General features: G+C 45.4%; 1 protein-coding gene across 1 annotated transcript; it reads right to left on the bottom strand.

Moving 5' to 3' along the window:
• Positions 1-773: 773 nt before the first annotated feature.
• Positions 774-21,705, bottom strand: zc3h4 (zinc finger CCCH-type containing 4). Its single transcript, XM_072459840.1, has 14 exons — positions 21,391-21,705; positions 16,304-16,586; positions 15,756-15,860; positions 15,484-15,679; positions 8,613-8,755; positions 7,637-7,727; positions 7,425-7,561; positions 7,241-7,342; positions 7,046-7,157; positions 6,864-6,973; positions 5,478-5,881; positions 5,139-5,392; positions 3,936-4,148; positions 774-2,422 (listed from the first exon to the last, which is right to left on the bottom strand). The coding sequence occupies exons 1-14, from the start codon at positions 21,468-21,470 to the stop codon at positions 951-953; spliced, it is 3,702 nt and encodes a 1,233-aa protein (XP_072315941.1). The 5' UTR covers positions 21,471-21,705; the 3' UTR covers positions 774-950.
• Positions 21,706-21,798: the final 93 nt, after the last annotated feature.

Consider the following 21,798-nt stretch of genomic DNA (forward strand, 5'->3'; position numbering starts at 1 on the left):
ATGAATGAAGTTCACAAATCCAACCCCAGGATGAGTCCAGGTGCTGTCGCTGGTTGAACATGTTCCACCTTTATTTAAACAGACATGTCTCTCCTAAGCCGGGGTCAAACAGAAAACACATGTGCATCTTAACAAAGTCACAAGTCACACACATCACCCGCCATTTTGTCTGCAGTCCAGGACCAGCGTCTGATCCTGTGATGCGCACGCCGCAAATAAGAAAAGTCTTTTTCGCCTGTTACACTCATTTAATCTCAGGCTTCATAAAATGTAAGATGCATAAGTATAAAAATAAATTAAACATTTTGACTTCAGGCTCATGGACCTCTGCACATCTCAGTCTCCAGGAGGCACCAGTATCTCCACAGACATGGCCTTGGAGGGGTGCGTTCAGGGGCAGGGTTAAAATCAGTGACCGCTGAGCGGGACGAGGGGAGGAGTCTGAGTGTACAGATGGTCACACCCACAAGGGCAGAGAGCAGGCTTTGAAATGTGCTACAAGAGGAGTTTGAGTATGCAGTGTGCTTTAAACCAGAGGAGCCACCAGGACCATCGGCCAGTGGCTCTTACTGAGGGCCCCACATGGTCCGGTCAGAGTGGGACAGGTACACCCGACAGTGGGACAGGTACACCCGACAGTGGGACAGGTACACTCAGACCCAGATAAATGGGTTTGTATAGTTTCAGGTGAACAAAGTAGAAGCAGTGACTTCACAGATATGAATGACTGCTGCAAAGTGAAATCTGGTGAGGAAACATGAAATCAAAGCTCTTTACAACCACAAAGACATATTTGTAAGTGTCGGTGTGGCCCCTCATTCGTCCTGGAGGGTTCCACTGTAGAAAAAGATTCAGCTGTAGTCATCTGGACTCTCCACTCTCGTCCATATTTTTAAGTGTTTCATTAAAATCCAATGGGACGGTGAGCAGTTCATTGGTTTGTGGAGGGGTCACTGACAGAAGGGTGATGCTGTGGGGTCAAAACCTTTAAAAACGTCTTTGAGTGAAGCCTTGTCCAGCTCTGAGGTGGTCTGCTGTGTGTCCACGGGGCTGCCTCCCTCAAAGGGGCTGCCAGCACCCCCTGCTTTACTCTGTTTGACCACCCCAAACAGGGAGGGTACCGGCAGGCTGTGCACTCCTACAGTCTCTGTCCCGTCCCGTCCCTGTCCCGGGGCCCCTGGTGCGTTCCCACCCTGGGCACCATGGTTCGGGGATGGGGCAGGCTTTGGTCGGGGCCTATTGTAGCTGTTATAACGGTCAGTACCCTGGTCAGAGCTCTTCTCAGGCTCAGGCTGGTCCAAAGCCGACTTGCGGACGAAAAGAGGTTCTTTGGACTTGGCCTTGGGGTCCGAGCGAGACTCTGAAGGGGAGCCCCCCGGGCTGTCAGGTTTGTGAGTGCGTGGGTCGTACAAACTGATGTTGCCAAGCACATTTGTGCCCCCTGAAGCTACAGATGCGTTTGCTCTGCCCGTGCCCCCAGACGACAGCAGCCGGGGGTCATATGGGGCTGTGCTGGGGGGTGAACGGGACCCAGAAGGTGGTGAAGCAGGTGGCGCTGAATCCAACACATGCTTTATGGCAGACTTCTGTGGCTGCAGACGAGGATCCAAAGGGCCTTTGCGGGACATTCTAGGGTCGGAGCGAGGGTCCGCAGGTTTGTCCTGTGTCGGGGCAGCAGAGGACAAGGGGGGGCTTTGGGTGGGGCTCGGGCTGACCGTCTTGAGGATTCGGGAGAGAAGCTGCAAATTCGGTACAGGGGACCCTGAATTAGAGTCCACTGGGGGTGGCTGTGCACGAGACAGACGCGGGTCTGAGGACGGAGCAGGGGGGATGCCCGGGGGCAGGGGTAGCGGCTCCTGTTTCGGGAGTGGCAGGGGCAGCAGGTCCTGGGGGGACCAGGTTATGGCTTTAGAGAAAGCTGGCAGAGGCAGCAGAGTGTCTTTCTTGATGTGGCTGAACTGCTGCAGCTGCTGCCGGGGGTCCCGGAGTTGGAGTGCCAGCAGGGGCTCCAGGGGGATGGGCACAGGCTTTTCGCGAAGCACACGCTCTGGTTCCTCCTCTTCCACCACTGCTGCTGTCAGTGGGGGTGGCTTGTATATGAGAGGGGGTTCTTGCTTTTGGGCGAGAGGCTGCTGGGATGCAGAGAACCTGGCCAGACGGGGGTCAGCGGGGGGGCCTGAGGGGGCAGAGTCTGAGCCTTGAGGGGCCTCACCAGTGCGGGCCAGGCGGGGGTCCCGGGTTAAACGAGGGTCGATGGGGCGAGCAGGAGGAGCTGTGGTGGAGGCCTTTTGCAGGCGAGGGTCGTTTGGTGGGGCCTCGGTCTTTACAGGCGCTTGAGTTTGCTGACGAAGGGTCTTCAGGATGGAGGTGACACTACTTCCACCATCCTCGTCTTCACTGGAGTACCAGTTCCCCGAGTCTCCTGGGAAAGAGCAGAGTGTTACAACACAATCTCAGCCTCGCTGAGACAGAGAGCGCGGCTCAGAAAATGGCTGAGGACACATTTCATGATTTATAGGCAGATTTTGTTATGATTTTCAGTTGTGTTTAGTCACAGTATGATTGTCTGTGGGCGTGACTGTGGGCGTGTCTGTGGGCGTGTCTGTGGGCGTGACTGTGGGCGTGACTGTGGGCGTGACTGTGGGCGTGACTGTGGGCGTGTCTGTGGGCGTGTCTGTGGGAGTGACTGTGGGCGTGTCTGTGGGCGTGTCTGTGGGCGTGTCTGTGGGCGTGACTGTGGGCGTGACTGTGGGCGTGACTGTGGGCGTGACTGTGGGCGTGTCTGTGGGCGTGTCTGTGGGCGTGACTGTGGGCGTGACTGTGGGCGTGACTGTGGGCGTGACTGTGGGCGTGACTGTGGGCGTGACTGTGGGCGTGACTGTGGGCGTGTCTGTGGGCGTGTCTGTGGGCGTGTCTGTGGGCGTGACTGTGGGCGTGTCTGTGGGCGTGTCTGTGGGCGTGACTGTGGGTGTGTCTGTGGGCGTGACTGTGGGCGTGTCTGTGGGCGTGACTGTGGGCGTGTCTGTGGGCGTGTCTGTGGGCGTGTCTGTGGGAGTGACTGTGGGTGTGTCTGTGGGCGTGACTGTGGGTGTGTCTGTGGGCGTGTCTGTGGGAGTGACTGTGGGCGTGTCTGTGGGAGTGACTGTGGGTGTGACTGTGGGTGGTCTCATAATGAGGACTCTTGCAGTGTGAGGTAGGACAGTGTTTAGAATGGCCTAATGTGGCTCTTTGAGGAGCAGGTGGAGCACGTGTCTGTGGGCGTGTCTGTGGGAGTGACTGTGGGTGTGTCTGTGGGCGTGTCTGTGGGAGTGACTGTGGGTGTGTCTGTGGGAGTGTCTGTGGGAGTGACTGTGGGTGTGTCTGTGGGCGTGACTGTGGGTGTGTCTGTGGGCGTGTCTGTGGGCGTGTCTGTGGGAGTGACTGTGGGCGTGTCTGTGGGAGTGACTGTGGGCGTGTCTGTGGGAGTGACTGTGGGTGTGACTGTGGGTGGTCTCATAATGAGGACTCTTGCAGTGTGAGGTAGGACAGTGTTTAGAATGGCCTAATGTGGCTCTTTGAGGAGCAGGTGGAGCACGTGTCTGTGGGCGTGTCTGTGGGAGTGACTGTGGGTGTGTCTGTGGGAGTGACTGTGGGTGTGTCTGTGGGCGTGACTGTGGGTGTGTCTGTGGGCGTGTCTGTGGGAGTGACTGTGGGCGTGTCTGTGGGAGTGACTGTGGGCGTGTCTGTGGGAGTGACTGTGGGCGTGACTGTGGGTGGTCTCATAATGAGGACTCTTGCAGTGTGAGGTAGGACAGTGTTTAGAATGGCCTAATGTGGCTCTTTGAGGAGCAGGTGGAGCACGGTATAGATCAAAGCTCTTGCTCACGGTGTCCTCTGTCTCATGCAGGTTCGTCTGGCCTAATGGGGACAACACTTTTAAGAAGGTGGAGGCTCACCCTCCATTTCTCGGCTCTTGGTGAGGTCTCCTTCGGCCTGCCTCCGGGCGCGCTCCTCTTCCTCATGCTGCTTCTGCTGGATCCTCATGAACAGCACCCGCTGGGCCGGGGGGAGGAAGTCCGGGACGGAGACCCCTCCCTGAGCACTGCCGTTGGCCACTTCAGGCGCACTAGATGGAGTTAGTGCTAATTTGTTGTCTCCAGTCCAGTCACCTGTGAGGAGACATTCAGGGTTTAACACCACATGAGCCCTATTGACCTTATTCCGTCCCGCCCACCTTTCCCTCTTGTCCCACGTGATCGCCGCTTCCATTGTAATGGCATTTCCGGTCCAGCAGGAACGTCATTGGTTAAAGTAGAGAACGAGGGAAAAGTCTCGCTGCTAAAACGTGCTATAAATGTTCTTGTGACCAACAAGTCCCTGGGCGGCTTTTTAGTTTGTGTAGAACTTATTTTCTCTCAAGGTCGAAAGCCTTGTGTTCGCTAATACAACTGGAATAAAGATTACTGTTTTCGGGCCATACAGCGCTTCTGAATAAAAGCAGCGAACACGATATTTATAAAGCGAGTAGACAATAAATAATAAACCGGAGGTGCTCACGTTGTAACATGAGATATTTACACATAAAGAAACGCAGTAGTGATGTGTCTTTTGAACCGGGGTCTGAGATCCACTGCACTGTGGAACTATAAGTCATTAGTCACATTTCTAAGAGAATATAGGAGGACACAGAGCATTTTGAAGCTTAACAAACACATCACAGCTGTCCTCTCTGTCCTTGATGACTCTGTGTCTTCACATCTGGTTCATCTGCTCCTGAGCTCGTACTTATCGAGTGTGTGTTATGAAAGAAAGTCTCATCTCACTGCAGCAGGTTCTAAACTGCAGACCCGTGCATCACATGTCTGCGCTCCACGTGTGTCTGTGTCTAGATTCACTTCCTCATTAGACTAATTACTCTGTTTTATTACAATCAGACTCATATTCACACAGTGTTTTGAAGCTTAAAATATAGAAAACACGATGTGTCCCTTTGGACACAGTTCTTCCACTGACGTCTTCTTCTACAGCATGTCAAACACTATATATAAACTAGATGCACCGTTATAATAACCGCAGAGTTCAAAAGGTGGAAAAAAGGTAGCGGCCTAAAGTCTTAAAAGTATGGTACAGTTCTTCCAGGATGAGGTGAATACACTCACCTTCAGACATGGCTCCTTCTGACTGACTGCCGTCCAGATTGAAAAAATTATTCATATAGTTTCCAGCATCCTGATTAGGTCCTTGAGGCCCTCCGTGATCAGCTGGATATCCTCCACCCATGGGTGTCACGCCCGGGCCGAATTCCATCATGTCAGGGGCCCCAGAAGGTGTGGGAAAGTGTGTGGGAGGAGCCCCTGGGGCTCCCTGAGCCAGTGCTGCAGTCTGCCCCTGTGCACCAGTAGGGGTCTGGCTCCTGAAACATATCCAAGACACTCTCAGTCTATTTGAGGTCAACACCAGAACACTAAGCACCTACTAACTCTTAAGACAGGACTTACCGAACTGCTAGTTTATGTGCAAGCTGCCCTGTTGGTTGAACTTTAATTTCAAATAAGGATGGAATCTTCTTCCCTGCACCTCCGCCGCCTCCAGCCCCATGAAGTGGAGGTCCCATGGGGGAAGCAGGGGCAGGTGGATTTGGGGCCGCTCCTTGGTATAGAGCTGTATCAGGATGTTCTGCTGGAGGGTTGGGAGTGGGAACAACTGTAGGGCTATGGTTGCAGCTCTGGTCCCCCCCAGTGAGGTCAGGGCTGGGACTGGCCTCCACAGGGAGAGGTCGGGGCGGTGTGGGCAGCAGCCCTACTCCAGGAGGGGGCTTTGGGAGAGGGTTGATGCCTTGTTTCTTCAATTCCTCCACTTCCTTCTCATCCTCTGCCCCAGCCTCTGCATCCTCTGCCAGCATCTGAACACACGATTACACAACTGCTCAACAACCACAACACTATGCTACTGCTCTGTAGTGGTCAGGTCTCTTAAACCAGCCACTCTATTTTAGAACTTAAGCCCACAAGTGACACATTTCTCCTAAAACTAACCCAACATCAACACATGAAAATCTGCCCACTAGTGACAATCTGCTATTTTGGAATAGTCTTATCGTGATTCCCTTGTTTTCTGTTTGATGCAGCTTTATGCTCAAACGCAGACATTCCTCCCCCACTGCTCCTATTGGTCAGCCTCTGTCATGCTCTGAGTGAGTGACAGGTGGGTTTAAAGGCGCAATGGACGATTTTTTGGCGATTTGAGAACGCAGGCGGAAGTGCACATGCCCCTCCCCCGTGTGGACTGATACAACACACACGTGTGTTTGTTTATTAGCGCAACGGAGCGCATTGCATCGCTCGTCTCCCGTAGATGTCTGTCCACTTCTGCGTCAGCTCGAACTGTCTTTCTCCGTCTTCATTTTGCCCCGTACACTGAGGGAACTATATTATGATAGATCCATGCGCTAAGGCACGCGGAAACGTGGGGACGAGCCTGACGCGGCTGCAGGTGAACGATAGGTGCGTTTTATGATTAACACGTGGCAGGACAAATGATTTATCCACGCCACGAGGAAATATGATAAAACATTTGCTGAAAAAAATCGTCCATACCACCTTTAACATATCTCAGTGAAGAAGCAGAGGACTTTAGTTACCTCTTCTAGGCAATATAAAATACACTAAATGTGCAAACACTGTGTTAATAACAAAATTGTGATCAGGCTCCAGTAATCATTTGGCATATTGCCTGAAGCCTTACCCTTAGTATAAATGAGTTTGCACACAGGAGAAGGGCCATTTCGTCTGATAATTTAATATCATAATTCAAATATCAAATATTTAAGCTAGCAAGTACTTGTAAAATGCGGTGTTGTAATGCTGTGTGTGCAGGACGAGTACCTTGCTGAGCAGGTCCTGCGTGTCGCCATTGAGCTGGTCATGAGAGAACATGCACTCGTCTCCATTCACACAGTTCCCTGTGGTGTGGAAGAGCTTACAGGGGAATTCACGTGAGTTTAAGTCAAGGACAAACAGCAGCAGAGATCAGTAACAGAAACATAGCACAGAGCAGTGAAGGATATCATGCATGTAGGGGCAGTGGTCAGCGCGGGCGCAGAAGCCAGTGATGTAAAACTTGCACAGCTCCTTCTTCTTGGGTAACTCAATATCATGGCTGAAATTACAGTGCTCCCCCTAGAGACGGAAAAAGGACACAACTTTAACACAGTTTTGATAAATTGCCAAACATGTGAGTGTTGAAGCAGACCGAGTCTCACCCATGTGCATCTGCCCTCCATGTAGTACTTGCAGATGGCCTTTCCCTTCTTGTCTATGGGCTTGTCACTGTGGCCTCGTCTGCCTCCATCTGCAGGACCGTCCTAAACCCCAGAGGAGCAACAGAATGCAGGTGAGCAAAGAAAAGGGCTTCTGAAGCGGCTCAGGGTCTTAGGAGAAACGTACCCCATTATCCATGTCTCCACCGTGATCCTCATCATGTCCCAGCTCACCTCGTCCTCGCCCGCGGCCCCGACCCTTTCCCCCTCGCAGCATCCCTCTCATGCCACGCCCTCTGCCCCGCAGACGCCCCCCTTTACCTCCTGCAGAGCACACACATTCACTCCTGCTTAGAGCCTGGGTATAGATCACAGAGGTGTTAGTAGAGTGTGTCTTACCTCGGCCCCGGTCTTTGGTCTTCTTGTACTGACACAGTTCTTTTGAATAGTCGTCATAACCATCCTCATGGTCATAATCCTCATCTGCAAACTGTTGACAACAAGAGTGTCAAGAAACACTGAACTTCAGAATATGATTTTAAAAGTTAAATAATAATTGTGAGCATTTTAAAAGAAAAGGTAACTTCAATTCACGATAAACACTGAATAGAAAATGTTCCCATTTCCCATGAGCTCAGACATAAAACATTTCCTATACAGACTATATTTGTCTCAAATCTGCCCAGATGTGTTGGTCCTTCTCCTTTGGCCCTCACTGGAGTGGCACATCAGGATGCTGCTCACACAGCATGAATATTGCACAGGTGTGCCTTAGGCTGACTTCAACTAAATTATTGTTTTGAGAACAGCAGTTTTTAGATGTTGCCATAGATTCTCCAGTCTCAGTCTGGACTGACTGGGCCATAGTTCCTTGTCCCCCTGAGCTGTGGGTCTCATCTCTCCTCCAGAGTTCTCAGGGGCCTCTTCATCTTTGATCAGTGCTCTCTGTTCAGAGGAAAGTTTTGGTGGATGCTCCGTGAGATGTTCAAAGTTTGGGGAATCTTTGTTGGAGTCTGTTTTGTTTTGTTCTTTCACAAAAAATACCAAAACAAATGTTGTCATGATGTGACAAAATGTGGAAAAGTTCCAGGGGTTTAACTATGTTCCCTTTCAATCTGGCTTAACCTTTCTATTTCTTAAAGGATCTTTTGTCCTGTAGGTGTTATTAGACAGTGCAGTGTGAAAAGGGGGATAAGACTGGGGACTCGCCGTACATTGTCACGAGGCGGCCCGCTCACTGGACCTACCCCAGTGTTCAAATCATGTAACAATCGTACAAATGTATTTTACTTTTTACAATGGTTTGTCAATTTGATATTGTGGCATTCCAAATGGAGAGAGCAAAAGGAAGATGAGAGCAGTTTGTTGGTCTTACCTCCATGTCCTCTCCATAGCCGTCTCCATCGTCGTCTCCCATTTTGCCCCCTCTGCTGCCTCGGCCTCGGCTGCCCCCCCTGCCTCTACGTCCCCCCCTCATTCCCCCACGGCCTCTTAGACTCCTCATACGACCTCTAGTTCCTGCAAAGACAAACATCATGCAATTTGACAACAACTGTTTGGTGTAAAGTTTAAGTTTAAAGGAATAAAAGAGGATTAGATTTTTGGCGAGCAATCTGAGTCTCATTTCCTGGAGGCGTGGTCAGTTCTCCCACATGTCAATCATTCCCTGCGTGCTGCTGCACACCTGCAGCCTGGTTCCCATAGCAGCAGGTTTCCCTGGCTGCACATATGCGGTTGATATGTCGCTGTGTGTTTAGTGAGTTCCTTCAGTTACAAACATGACACAGAGAAAGACTGTTCCAGCTCAGAAGAGACGAGAGATGATGAGATCTGTCACGCTAATAAACAAACACACGCGCAGCAGCTGTTGTGTTTCCGTACCAGGTTTGATGGGAGGTCCCTTTTTAAAAAAGGGACTAAAAGTCGCTTGAGTTCTCAAATTGGAAAAAAATCCTCTATTATTCCTTTAAGTAGATTCAGGCTGAGAATACGTTGGCCCGTAGCCCATTTGACCATAATGACCATTGTGATGAAGCTTGGCAAACGCGTTGTCCTGTTTTATTGTTTTTAATTAAGGGATCATCTCAAAATGGGTTGAAGCTGAAAAGACTTAATATTTTTCGTCTTGGGGGGGGTTGAACCTATATTTCGTCTTTTTGTTGCTTTGAAGCTTCAATACATCGTTGTGGCAAAACTCTCTCAGCAACGAGCATTAGGCCAACATTAGGCGGCGAGTGCGTGTGCGGAGTACGCGGGTGCGTGCGGGGGAGCACGCGGTGGGCGTCGCTGTCGCCAACGCGGCTGGTGCAGAAAAGTTGGAAAAGCTTTTTTGCGGCAAGACGCGGCGCAGCAAATGATCAAGAGATTTGGCTCTAGTAACGTGCTACGCACTGACCGGAAGAAAGACCAACACAAACCCACATGAGGTTTCAGCCAATCACAAAAGACGTGAGATTCTCACTGAGACAAAAGGGCGTGTCCTGCTCCTGTCACTCTGACATGTCTGAGGTCTAAACTCAGGCAATTGACAATTACAGGTTTTGACAAGAAACATGAGTTTCTCACTCTCTCATCCTCTTGAGATCATCTCAATGTGGTCATCTCACAGTTTGGGTTGAATGGGACGGTCGTAGGGCCCCTAGGGCCCGTGGACCATGTGGGTGAGTAAACAAACATATGCGACAGGTGACATAATACATTATTTGGAGAGTTCATAACTTCTAAATATAAACTTACCAAAGGATGTTCAGGGACGTTCACTCGAGGTGAAGCAGGTCTATCAAGCTACTATCGTTTTATCAACGCGTAAAATTTTATGTGAAGCCAGACAAAGTCTTTTGGGGGGGGGGTCTAGAGAGGGCTTCAACCCATTTTGAGATGATCCCCAACTTCAGTGAAACAATAGATTTCTGTTTAAATAGTAACATTGAGAGTTGTTTGTGGATATTGGATATAAATAATAGAATTGTGGAGCAGTTTTGAAGTCCGGCCCCCAGACAACAGCTCTCCAAAAAAATGGAAAATGTAATTGAATTGTCCTGACCTAGTACATCACTGTACTAGACTGTCCTGTATTCTTCCTCATTCTGATGTAAACATAAAAGAAGTGTTGCTATACTAATCTTGGGTTGGAAAAAGTTGTGTTTGCTTTATTTCCATGTCGTTAATGTCAACGGAAACAGGTTTCTTGTGTTTTTTTTTTTAAATAAACTTCCCATCACTGATTAGATTGTATCTTTAACCTCAAATAGCAATTCAATTATCAGAATCAGAAAAGGTTTATTGCCATAGTCAATGAACAATATTCAAAAACATGGGAACTTGTCCTGGTGATCGATGCAACACAAAACAATGAACAATGAATAAGTCATTACAACAAGCTATCAGATAAAAACAAATAAGATATAATAAAAGATAAAAAATAGGCTTAATATGTACACAAATGTACAGTTGTACAGATATACAGATGTAGTGCAGTGAAGTGATTAAATTATAGTTAAAGTGGCAGGTATTAAGAAGTGTTCATGAGTCCAACAGCAGAGGGAAAGAAACTGTTCCTGTGGCAGGAGGTTCTGGTCCGGATGGAACGTAGCCTCCTGCCTGAGGGGAGTGGCCTCCTGCCTGAGGGGAGTGGCCTCCTGCCTGAGGGGAGTGGCTCAAATAGTCCATGTCCAGGGTGAGAAGGGTCAGTGATCCGACCTGTTCGTCCCAGAGTCCTGGAGACGTACAGGTCCTGCAGAGATGAAGTCTGCAGCCGATCACCTTCTCATCAGAGGGCGCTGTAGTCTCTGTTTGTCCCTGGCTGTGGCTCCAGCGTACCACGCGGTGATGGAGGGTCAGTATTAGATCAGCCCCCCGCTGCCTCACGGAAGTCAGAATTGGCTCCCATATGGCGGCCCTCGTGGCGGCCCAAAAACACAATAATTATATGGCGGCCCTCAATATGCTTCAGAGACTGGGTTAAGTTTAGGGTTAACCACAAACCCACCATCAGCTCCTCATCAAGAAGGTCCATCAGAGGATGAACTTCCTGCAGCAGCTGAGGAAAGACAAACTGACAGAGGAGATGATGGTGCAGTTCTACACGGCCATCATTGAGTCCATCCTCACCTCCTCCATCACCTCCTCCATCACCTCCTCCATCACCTCCTCCATCACCTCCTCCATCACCTCCTCCATCACCTCCTCCATCACGGTTAGGTCTAGATCAGCCCCTCGCTGCCTCACAAAAGTCAGAATTCCAATATGGCGGCGACCGAAACGGAAGTTACTGGCCTCAACATGGCAGCGACCGAGACCGGTCCTGCTGATACAGCTCTGGCAATAATTTTCTCTTTTGGGTCCAAATCCGCTCTCTTGTCCCTGACCCTAACCCCCGAGGAAGCGGCGGGAGTCCACAGTGGAGATGTGATAGTGAGGAAGGGGGGGTGACTTTCCTGAAGTCCATGATCATCTCCACTGTCTTCTGGGCTTTGAACTCCAGGTTGTTACCGCTGCACCAGGACACCAGCCGCTCCACCTCCTGTAGACGGACTCATCCCCGTTCAAGATGAGCCCAATGAGGGTGGTGTCGTCATGGTGATGAGGGTGGTGTCGTCATGGTGATGAGGGTGGTGTCGTCCACAAACTTGATTCGTTTTACGGAGTCGTGGCTGGAGATGTAGCAGTTTGTGTCACAGGGAGAAGAGTTTGTGGAGTTCCTGTGCTGATAGTCCCAGTGTCTAAGACATTCTTCCCCAGCCGCACGCACTGACTCTGATCCGTCAGGAAGTCAGTGCTCCGACTTTACAGGCTATGCTAATAAACGTTAGCCTACTGAGGACAGTTTTAAAGAGGGTGTTATATTTTAGAATCACACAGTTTGTCCGCGCTCTTGAAAGCTTTGAGGGCGTGTCCGGTGCAGAGGGCGTGTCCGGTGCAGAGGGCGTGTGCACGAGGAAGAGCAGATAGAAATGTCCGCCAAAGTTTTAGGTGTCAAAAGTCTTTTAGGTGTCAGCGACCGCTGTAGAGAAGGATCAAAGCCCAGAAACTTTCTATTTTTCTGTATGTTCTACGTCACCGTTTTCGTCACCAACAAAAGCCGAATCAACATGGACCCGGCGTAAGAAGCGCACCATCACGGCGCATATGCGGCTGTAAAAACCGAACACGTGGACAAAAAGATCATTGCATGGTCCCATGTAGCTGACAATGTGACGAAAACATATCAAAAGCCATTTTGGAACTCAAGCCGGTCTTTTGCTACGACAGAGAAATGACCCAGTTTGTTTTATTTGTGATTTTTTTCACAGAAGAAAACGCTGTTTACTGGAATTTTTCTTCAAATGGGATTAGTTCAGGAAAAATACAATATAAGTGGATATTGTTTTACTGTGGATTCTTACGGACAGAATGAGTACAGCTACAGATGGATTGAACGCCGTTGAGTCCGTCATAAACCGCAAAACAGGTAAGAAACCTGAGCCTGTGTCCAATGGAGGAAAAGACCAAGAAGAGTTGATGTGTCTAAATGATTTCAGCCTTATAATATTATAATACTGTCTTCACCCATGAGCTACAACTCCACACATTTTCATCACATACCAACATTGTGAATACAATATTGTGTTATGATAGTGTCAGAGGAAATACATTTAAATGACTATGTCTATGTCTAATAGTATGTTTAGACTTATACACCATGTAATAGTGTGTTTAGACTTATACACATGTAATAGTGTGTTTAGACTTATACACATGTAATAGTGTGTTTAGACTTATACACATGTAATAGTGTGTTTAGACTTATACACCATGTAATAGTGTGTTTAGACTTATACACATGTAATAGTGTGTTTAGACTTATACACATGTAATAGTGTGTTTAGACTTATACACATGTAATAGTGTGTTTAGACTTATACACATGTAATAGTGTGTTTAGACTTATACACATGTAATAGTGTGTTTAGACTTATACATATGTAATAGTGTGTTTAGACTTATACACATGTAATAGTGTGTTTAGACTTATACACATGTAATAGTGTGTTTAGACTTATACACATGTAATAGTGTGTTTAGACTTATACACATGTAATAGTGTGTTTAGACTTATACACATGTAATAGTGTGTTTAGACTTATACACATGTAATAGTGTGTTTAGACTTATACACCATGTAATAGTGTGTTTAGACTTATACACATGTAATAGTGTGTTTAGACTTATACACATGTAATAGTGTGTTTAGACTTATACACATGTAATAGTGTGTTTAGACTTATACACCATGTAATAGTGTGTTTAGACTTATACACCATGTAATAGTGTGTTTAGACTTATACACCATGTAATAGTGTGTTTAGACTTATACACATGTAATAGTGTGTTTAGACTTATACACCATGTAATAGTGTGTTTAGACTTATACACCATGTAATAGTGTGTTTAGACTTATACACCATGTAATAGTGTGTTTAGACTTATACACCATGTAATAGTGTGTTTAGACTTATACACATGTAATAATATGTTTAGACTTATACACCATGTAATAGTGTGTTTAGACTTATACACATGTAATAGTGTGTTTAGACTTATACACATGTAATAGTGTGTTTAGACTTATACACCATGTAATAGTGTGTTTAGACTTATACACATGTAATAGTGTGTTTAGACTTATACACATGTAATAGTGTGTTTAGACTTATACACATGTAATAGTATGTTTAGACTTATACACATGTAATAGTGTGTTTAGACTTATACACATGTAATAGTGTGTTTAGACTTATACACATGTAATAGTGTGTTTAGACTTATACACCATGTAATAGTGTGTTTAGACTTATACACCATGTAATAGTGTGTTTAGACTTATACACATGTAATAGTGTGTTTAGACTTATACACATGTAATAGTGTGTTTAGACTTATACACATGTAATAGTGTGTTTAGACTTATACACATGTAATAGTGTGTTTAGACTTATACACATGTAATAGTGTGTTTAGACTTATACACATGTAATAGTGTGTTTAGACTTATACACATGTAATAGTGTGTTTAGACTTATACACATGTAATAGTGTGTTTAGACTTATACACATGTAATAGTGTGTTTAGACTTATACACATGTAATAGTGTGTTTAGACTTATACACCATGTAATAGTGTGTTTAGACTTATACAAGCAGTCCCTCACCATGTAATAGTGTGTTTAGACTTATACACATGTAATAGTGTGTTTAGACTTATACACATGTAATAGTGTGTTTAGACTTATACATATGTAATAGTGTGTTTAGACTTATACACCATGTAATAGTATGTTTAGACTTATACACATGTAATAGTATGTTTAGACTTATACACCATGTAATAGTGTGTTTAGACTTATACACCATGTAATAGTGTGTTTAGACTTATACACCATGTAATAGTGTGTTTAGACTTATACACATGTAATAGTGTGTTTAGACTTATACACCATGTAATAGTATACATTAAAAGGTACATTAAACCGTCCTTGGAGGAAAATACAACCCCATATGAGGCATATTTACCATCCCTTAAAAAAAATCTGGGGAGAGTACTGTTGGGGCGTATTATTCAATATAAATCAATGACATATTCGTTTTGTTGAGAAAATAATCTTTAAAATGATGTATAACTTGCTGTGAATGATAATGAAAAATAAAAGTGATGATGCAATAGAACTTCTAAAATCCCGTTTTTGCCCGCGCACTGCCGGACGTAAACAGGTTAAAAAGGTATAGAAACTCAAAACAAATACTAGCACAGTGCTTTATAGTATGCACTTTGAGCTGGAAACGATTTATTACTAGAGATGTCATATCAAATTGTAATGCTACGATTATTGTGAGAAAAACATCACGATTTAACGATTGATTGTTGAGACTGTGACTAAACAGTGAAATCTCATATTTTCTTTAATTCCCGTGGTCCGACATGTTGCTATTCCTCAAGTTAGTGATCGACTTTACAAAATGTGAAAGACCGAAAGACAAAATAAAGTTAAATTTGACAGCCTGCTAAAATAAAGTTTTTTTTCATTGAACTTAAGACTTCTAAAATGGTCACGATTATTATCTTTTGTTTGAATAATCACAATTATCGATTAACCTATAATCATGACATCCCTATTAATAACTAAACAAAAATAAATGACTTAAGTTAAGATTTCCTTGCAGTTTAGGCTGTATTATAGTGTGATGCTGGTGTTGTGCTGGTGGCATACCTCTACCAGGGCGGCCGCCCTCCTTGGCCTTCCGGTACTGGTTCAGTTCCTTGGTAAAATCATCATACTCTTCATCAACCATCTCCTCCTCCTCTCCCTCATAGTTGTCCTCATCATAATCATCATAGCCGCCATAACTCTGCTTTTCGATCTTCATGTAGGGGCCCTTCTTGGAGCCGGTGTATGGCCCATGTGACTTCAGACACAAAATCATGTTAGTGTTACTATCCCCATCACAAAAATCACAACCTGTATTTGTATATGAGCCTTACAGATTGGTATGGAGGGCTGTACTCCCTGTATTTCCTCTTCTCACTAGGGCTGTAGTCCGAGTCCTCGCTCAAGTCTGAGTGTTCGTCGTTGGAAGAGGTATGACGCTGTGCCACAGACGGGTAGAGTTAGCTATGAATGCATTTACAACTTTGATATTGCCTTTGACAAGCATAACAGCAAATCAAAGTGTTACAGTAAGTATTACTTTTCAGTGGCCTACTATGCATTTAGTCTCCACTTCCTGGTGGTAAGGAAGTGGATGCCAATAGAACCCAACACAATTAGTAGCCGACAACAGATGGATTTTTTCCATGTTTCTCCAATCTTGATATGAAGACATTATCTCTTTAGCAGGTGCCACAAGCAAACTGTCCAGAATCATAGTAAAACGGGTTTTTAGCAGGAGGAGTAGATTCATAAGAGTAACCCACCCAGACACAGAGAACAAACTCCACACAGCAAGGCCCCACAGGGTTCAGGAGTCAAACCCAGGACCGTTTGCCTTGTCAAGTGAGTAAAAGTCAAAGAGTACAATTGCTACACTCACTTTGTGTTTGGACTTCCGTTTCTTCTTGGTTCGTCTCTTCTCTCGTTCGCGCTCCTTCTTCCTCTTCCTCTTGCGTCGGTGTGCCCGGTCGTCTTCGGACTCACCGCTGTGATGGCGCTCCTTGTTGCGTGGCGTTTTGCCGTCCCCTCCAGCCTCCCCGGCTCCAGGGTTTCCCTCTTCTGCCCCGTCTCCACTCCGTAATCCTGCTCCACCAGTGTCCTCTTGCACCATTTCTGCCCCGTCATCCTCCAGCTCACCCTCCTCCAGCTCTCCATCCTCCGGCCTACACCACAGAGTCAACAGTTCAACTCACACATCTACTGTATATGTGTCATCACTGGACACACGTCCTCATCCAGGTTTGAGCCCAAATGTAGGTTCTAGTTTACAGTTTAATTCCAGTTTTGGTGTGTGTGAGTGTGTGTGCGTATGTGTGTGTGTGTATGAGTGTGTGTGTGTGTGTATGTGTGAGAGTGTGTGTGCGTATGTGTGTGTGTGTGTGTGTGTGTGTGTGTGTGTGTGTGCGTATGTGTGAGAGTGTGTGTGTGTATGTGTGTGTATGTGTGAGAGTGTGTGTGTGTGCGTATGTGTGAGAGTGTGTGTGTGTATGTGTGAGAGTGTGTGTGTGTGTGTGCGTATGTGTGAGAGTGTGTGTGTGTATGTGTGTGTATGTGTGAGAGTGTGTGTGTGTGTGTGTGCGTATGTGTGAGAGTGTGTGTGTGTATGTGTGTGTATGTGTGAGAGTGTGTGTGTGTGTGTGTGCGTATGTGTGAGAGTGTGTATGTGTGAGTGTGTGAGTATGTGTGAGAGTGTGTATGTGTGAGTGTGTGAGTATGTGTGAGAGTGTGTATGTGTGAGAGTGTGTATGTGTGAGAGTGTGTGTGTGTGTGCGTATGTGTGTGTGCGTATGTGTGAGAGTGTGTGTGTATGTGTATGAGTGTGAGTGTGTGTGTGTGTGTGTGTGTATGTGTGAGAGTGTGTGTGTGTGTGTGTGCGTATGTGTGAGAGTGTGTGTGTGTATGTGTGTGTATGTGTGAGAGTGTGTGTGTGTGTGTGTGCGTATGTGTGAGAGTGTGTATGTGTGAGTGTGTGAGTATGTGTGAGAGTGTGTATGTGTGAGTGTGTGAGTATGTGTGAGAGTGTGTATGTGTGAGAGTGTGTGTGTGTGTGCGTATGTGTGTGTGCGTATGTGTGAGAGTGTGTGTGTATGTGTATGAGTGTGAGTGTGTGTGTGTGTGTGTGTGTGTGTATGTGTGAGAGTGCGTGTGTATGTGTGAGTGTGTATGAGTGTGAGTGTGTGTGTGTATGTGTGAGAGTGCGTGTGTATGTGTGAGTGTGTATGAGTGTGAGTGTGTGTGTGTATGTGTGAGAGTGCGTTTGTGTGTGTGTGTGTTCACATGTAACTTGAAGTAACCCTGGTTCTTTTCAATTTCAAATCAGGCTTCGAACAATCTAAGTGCATTTAATTTTTATTTTTTTTACCAGAATTTAAATACATTTGCATGTTATACTTCATCTTATTTTCAACAGAATAAAATACTTTATGTATTGTGTTTGAAAGTACATAAAATATCCGAATAAATAAGTACAAAGTAAATAATGTCCCAATCTTAAGTCTAATAAGAGTAAAAAAGTGAGCGGAGCTTTATTAACCTGCACAGGCTGACATGCTAAAGTAGGCTATAGGCCTACTTCAGCATGTCAGCATGCTAAAGTAGGCTATAGGCTATAGGCCTACTTCAGCATGTCAGCATGCTTAAGTAGGCTATAGGCTATAGGCCTACTTCAGCATGTCAGCATGCTAAAGTAGGCTATAGGCTATAGGCCTACTTCAGCATGTCAGCATGCTTAAGTAGGCTATAGGCTATAGGCCTACTTCAGCATGTCAGCATGCTTAAGTAGGCTATAGGCCCACTTGAGTGCAGGCAATCGCATATTACTGTCATTACACATTAGCCTATCAGGATGTCAATTAACTAGTTAGTGCAGCTCAGTCTCTAAATTTGTAGTCATGGGAGCATGCTGCCCGGTGGTGGAGGGGTTAAGGCAAAGCAGTCGTGCAGTCGGCCGCAGTGTCGGGAGTTCAAATCCTCTGACAATTTACTGCATGTCCTCCCTTCTCTAGACCCCATTCATCCTGTCTAATAAAGCCTACGGGCCCAAAAAATCATAAGAAAAAAGTCTATTAAGGGAAGTGGTTGTTATACCTGCAAAGTCCGGTATCTATGGTTATATTTATATTATCTAATAACTTTTATCATGTAGGCCAGGGGTGTCCAAACTAGGGCTTGGTATTAGCTAGTACCTCATGTAGATACAATACGTATCCCGATACAGGGTACACAGTACTTTTCAGCCCAGCAGGCTTGATAGAGTTTTGTTTTTTAAAAGTATCATCACAAATCACAAACATCCATGTATCAATACACAGATGTACATATTTGCTATAATCTGGCATATTTACATTGTCATTTACATGTGTTCATTAATATACACGGCCCCCATCAAAAAATTACACATATTGCCAACGAGCCTATCGCTGAATTGATATTAGTCCAAACTAAGGTCGGGTCCTCAGCCTCATGTCCCTAAAGCCCTTTGCTGATTTGGCCCCAATGATAATTGACAGTGTTTTTTAATTCTACCATCATAACATCAATAACAAACATTATATTGTTATAGATTTGAGCTTATTAAAAATGTACAGTAGCTATGTGAAAGTTAAGTTAAATGCACCCAAGTGAAATCTTCCTATAGTGACCACTGGTCAGTGGCCCTCAGCTTCACCTGTTTTGATGTGTGGCCCTTGATGAAGGCCATACCAGGTGGAAGGACGAGGCAACGGTTAAAAAGGTCAAGTTGACCACTATGCTGCGCTTATGCTTTCAAGCTTATTTACAAAAGATTATTTAAAACCATCGTGACTTCTATTTTAGTGTTTCTCACGTGGCACGCGTATTCCTCTAATGAAAATATTTGCCTAAGATATTCATATTTCATTTCATTGCACATATTTGTTCTCTTTGGAGTTTATCCTTGTTCAGAACTAATAAAGCAATTGCAGTCTATTTTAAATCTCTTTAGGCTATAGTTTAGTCCTGTTTTTGCACCAGTTTAGATCTGGTGGTATTCGGAGGGACAAATGTTTTCTTAGGGAGAACTTAGTTTTAAAAGTTTGATTTCTACTGTTTAGTGCGTCTCATTAAGATCACACTGAGTTATGCAAATGTCCACAGCCGCATAGACTCACTGCATGGCCATGATAACATGAGGTACTTACTGTGACATGCTTCTTCACATTTAGCATGTTCTCTTTAGAAGGACACATGTAGCATGTTCTCTTTAGAAGGACACATGTAGCATGTTCTCTTTAGAAGGACACATGTAGCATGTTCTCTTTAGAAGGACACATGTAGCATGTTCTCTTTAGAAGGACACATGTAGCATGTTCTCTTTAGAAGGACACATGTAGCATGTTCTCTTTAGAAGGACACATGTAGCATGTTCTCTTTAGAAGGACACATGTAGCATGTTCTCTTTAGAAGGACACATGTAGCATGTTCTCTTTAGAAGGACACATGTAGCATGTTCTCTTTAGAAGGACACATGTAGCATGTTCTCTTTAGAAGGACACATGTAGCATGTTCTCTTTAGAAGGACACATGTAGCATGTTCTCTTTAGAAGGACACATGTAGCATGTTCTCTTTAGAAGGACACATGTAGCATGTTCTCTTTAGAAGGACACATGTAGCATGTTCTCTTTAGAATGACACATGTAGCATGTTCTCTTTAGAAGGACACATGTAGCATGTTCTCTTTAGAAGGACACATGTAGCATGTTCTCTTTAGAAGGACACATGTAGCATGTCATCTTTAGAAGGACACATGTAGCATGTTCTCTTTAGAAGGACACATGTAGCATGTCATCTTTAGAAGGACACATGTAGCATGTTCTCTTTAGAAGGACACATGTAGCATGTTCTCTTTAGAAGGACACATGTAGCATGTCATCTTTAGAAGGACACATGTAGCATGTTCTCTTTAGAAGGACACATGTAGCATGTTCTCTTTAGAAGGACACATGTAGCATGTTCTCTTTAGAAGGACACATGTAGCATGTTCTCTTTAGAAGGACACATGTAGCATGTTCTCTTTAGAAGGACACATGTAGCATGTTCTCTTTAGAAGGACACATGTAGCATGTTCTCTTTAGAAGGACACTGTGTAGGGACTGTTTGGATCAAGGGACGGGGCCGGAAGCTCTACGCTAACTAATAAGTGACAACTGGGAACAAAGGACAGGGACATGTTGTTCTACTTTTACATTCTTTGCATGACGCGTACTCTCGTGTGTAGGTGAACTTTGACATGGTTTATAGTAAAACACAAAAACACAGTAGCGCTGACGTGAATCCAAAGAAATACTTAAATATAGCTTAGCATGTACACGGGACATGTTTAAGTGCTAACAATAGGCTATTCATGCTAACGGTGGAAGTCACGTCATGTCCAAATGGAACTAAACGAGGTTGTTTAGTTGCACATGACACGGTTCATGTTTAATCGAAATAACTGTCGCTTTATAAGTTGTTACTGCAGCCTGCGATTGAAGTGCGTTAGAGCTAATGACTTTCGTTAGCTAACTAGCTAACTTTGCTAGCTTAGCGCGACAAGGCCGGAGGCCTAAAGTTGCAAATAAAGTTAAATAATGAAGTAAAATTCTTCGTATTCGCCGCACCAGTTTCCAATCTATTGTAATTATCAACACGAAGCCGACGTCAGCTGATCGTGTGTCGACGATGGACATACTCGCGTTTCTCTCCATAAGCTAGTTACATGTAGCAGCAGACCACGACTTCTGATGTCCACTTTACTCTGAAATAACTCATTTGTTTTGGCGTCATAAAAATGAAGGGAGTATTTTATCCACTTTATGTCTCCAGTTATCGTTGCCGTGACCACTGTACCTGTTTTCCAGAAAAGGCGAGTTTAATCCCTTTGTCAAAAATAAAGAAAAATAACCCAGGCTTTGTGTAAAAGAGCAGGAGAAATAAATAATTTGATATTGAGTGTAGAATTACTCGACCTTTCGTCAGTCAGGAGACTGTTGTGTTCGTGGTTGGAGGTTGGGGAGTTTGGATGAACAGTCATGCTTTCCACAGCCATTCCCACACGCTACATTGAGGTAGCAAAAATGACACTCGGCTCTAGGTCAACTGGCTTATGCGTCACTTCACTAGGATCTACTTTTGTTTTTAGGAAGCGTTTCAGTTCATTGTAGGCATTGCTCCATTACAGTTGTAAGAGATAAATGAGGTGGAATTGTCCTGACGTTGTCCTTCCTACAGTAGCGATGTAATGACGACTGACAAACTTAAAATGGCTGAACCGCCTTCTTCTCCAGAGAGAGCGAGGAGGAGGAGCCTACGGACGAACACGTGACAGCTTTACGGAAGTGTCCGATGGCGGGAGCGCGGTCTGTTAGGAAACGCCA

Source organism: Eucyclogobius newberryi, unplaced genomic scaffold (assembly GCF_026437365.1).
Source record: "Eucyclogobius newberryi isolate DKJ021-1_F unplaced genomic scaffold, fEucNew1.0.hap1 SCAF_10, whole genome shotgun sequence".
In the NCBI taxonomy this organism is placed as follows: domain Eukaryota; kingdom Metazoa; phylum Chordata; class Actinopteri; order Gobiiformes; family Gobiidae; genus Eucyclogobius; species Eucyclogobius newberryi.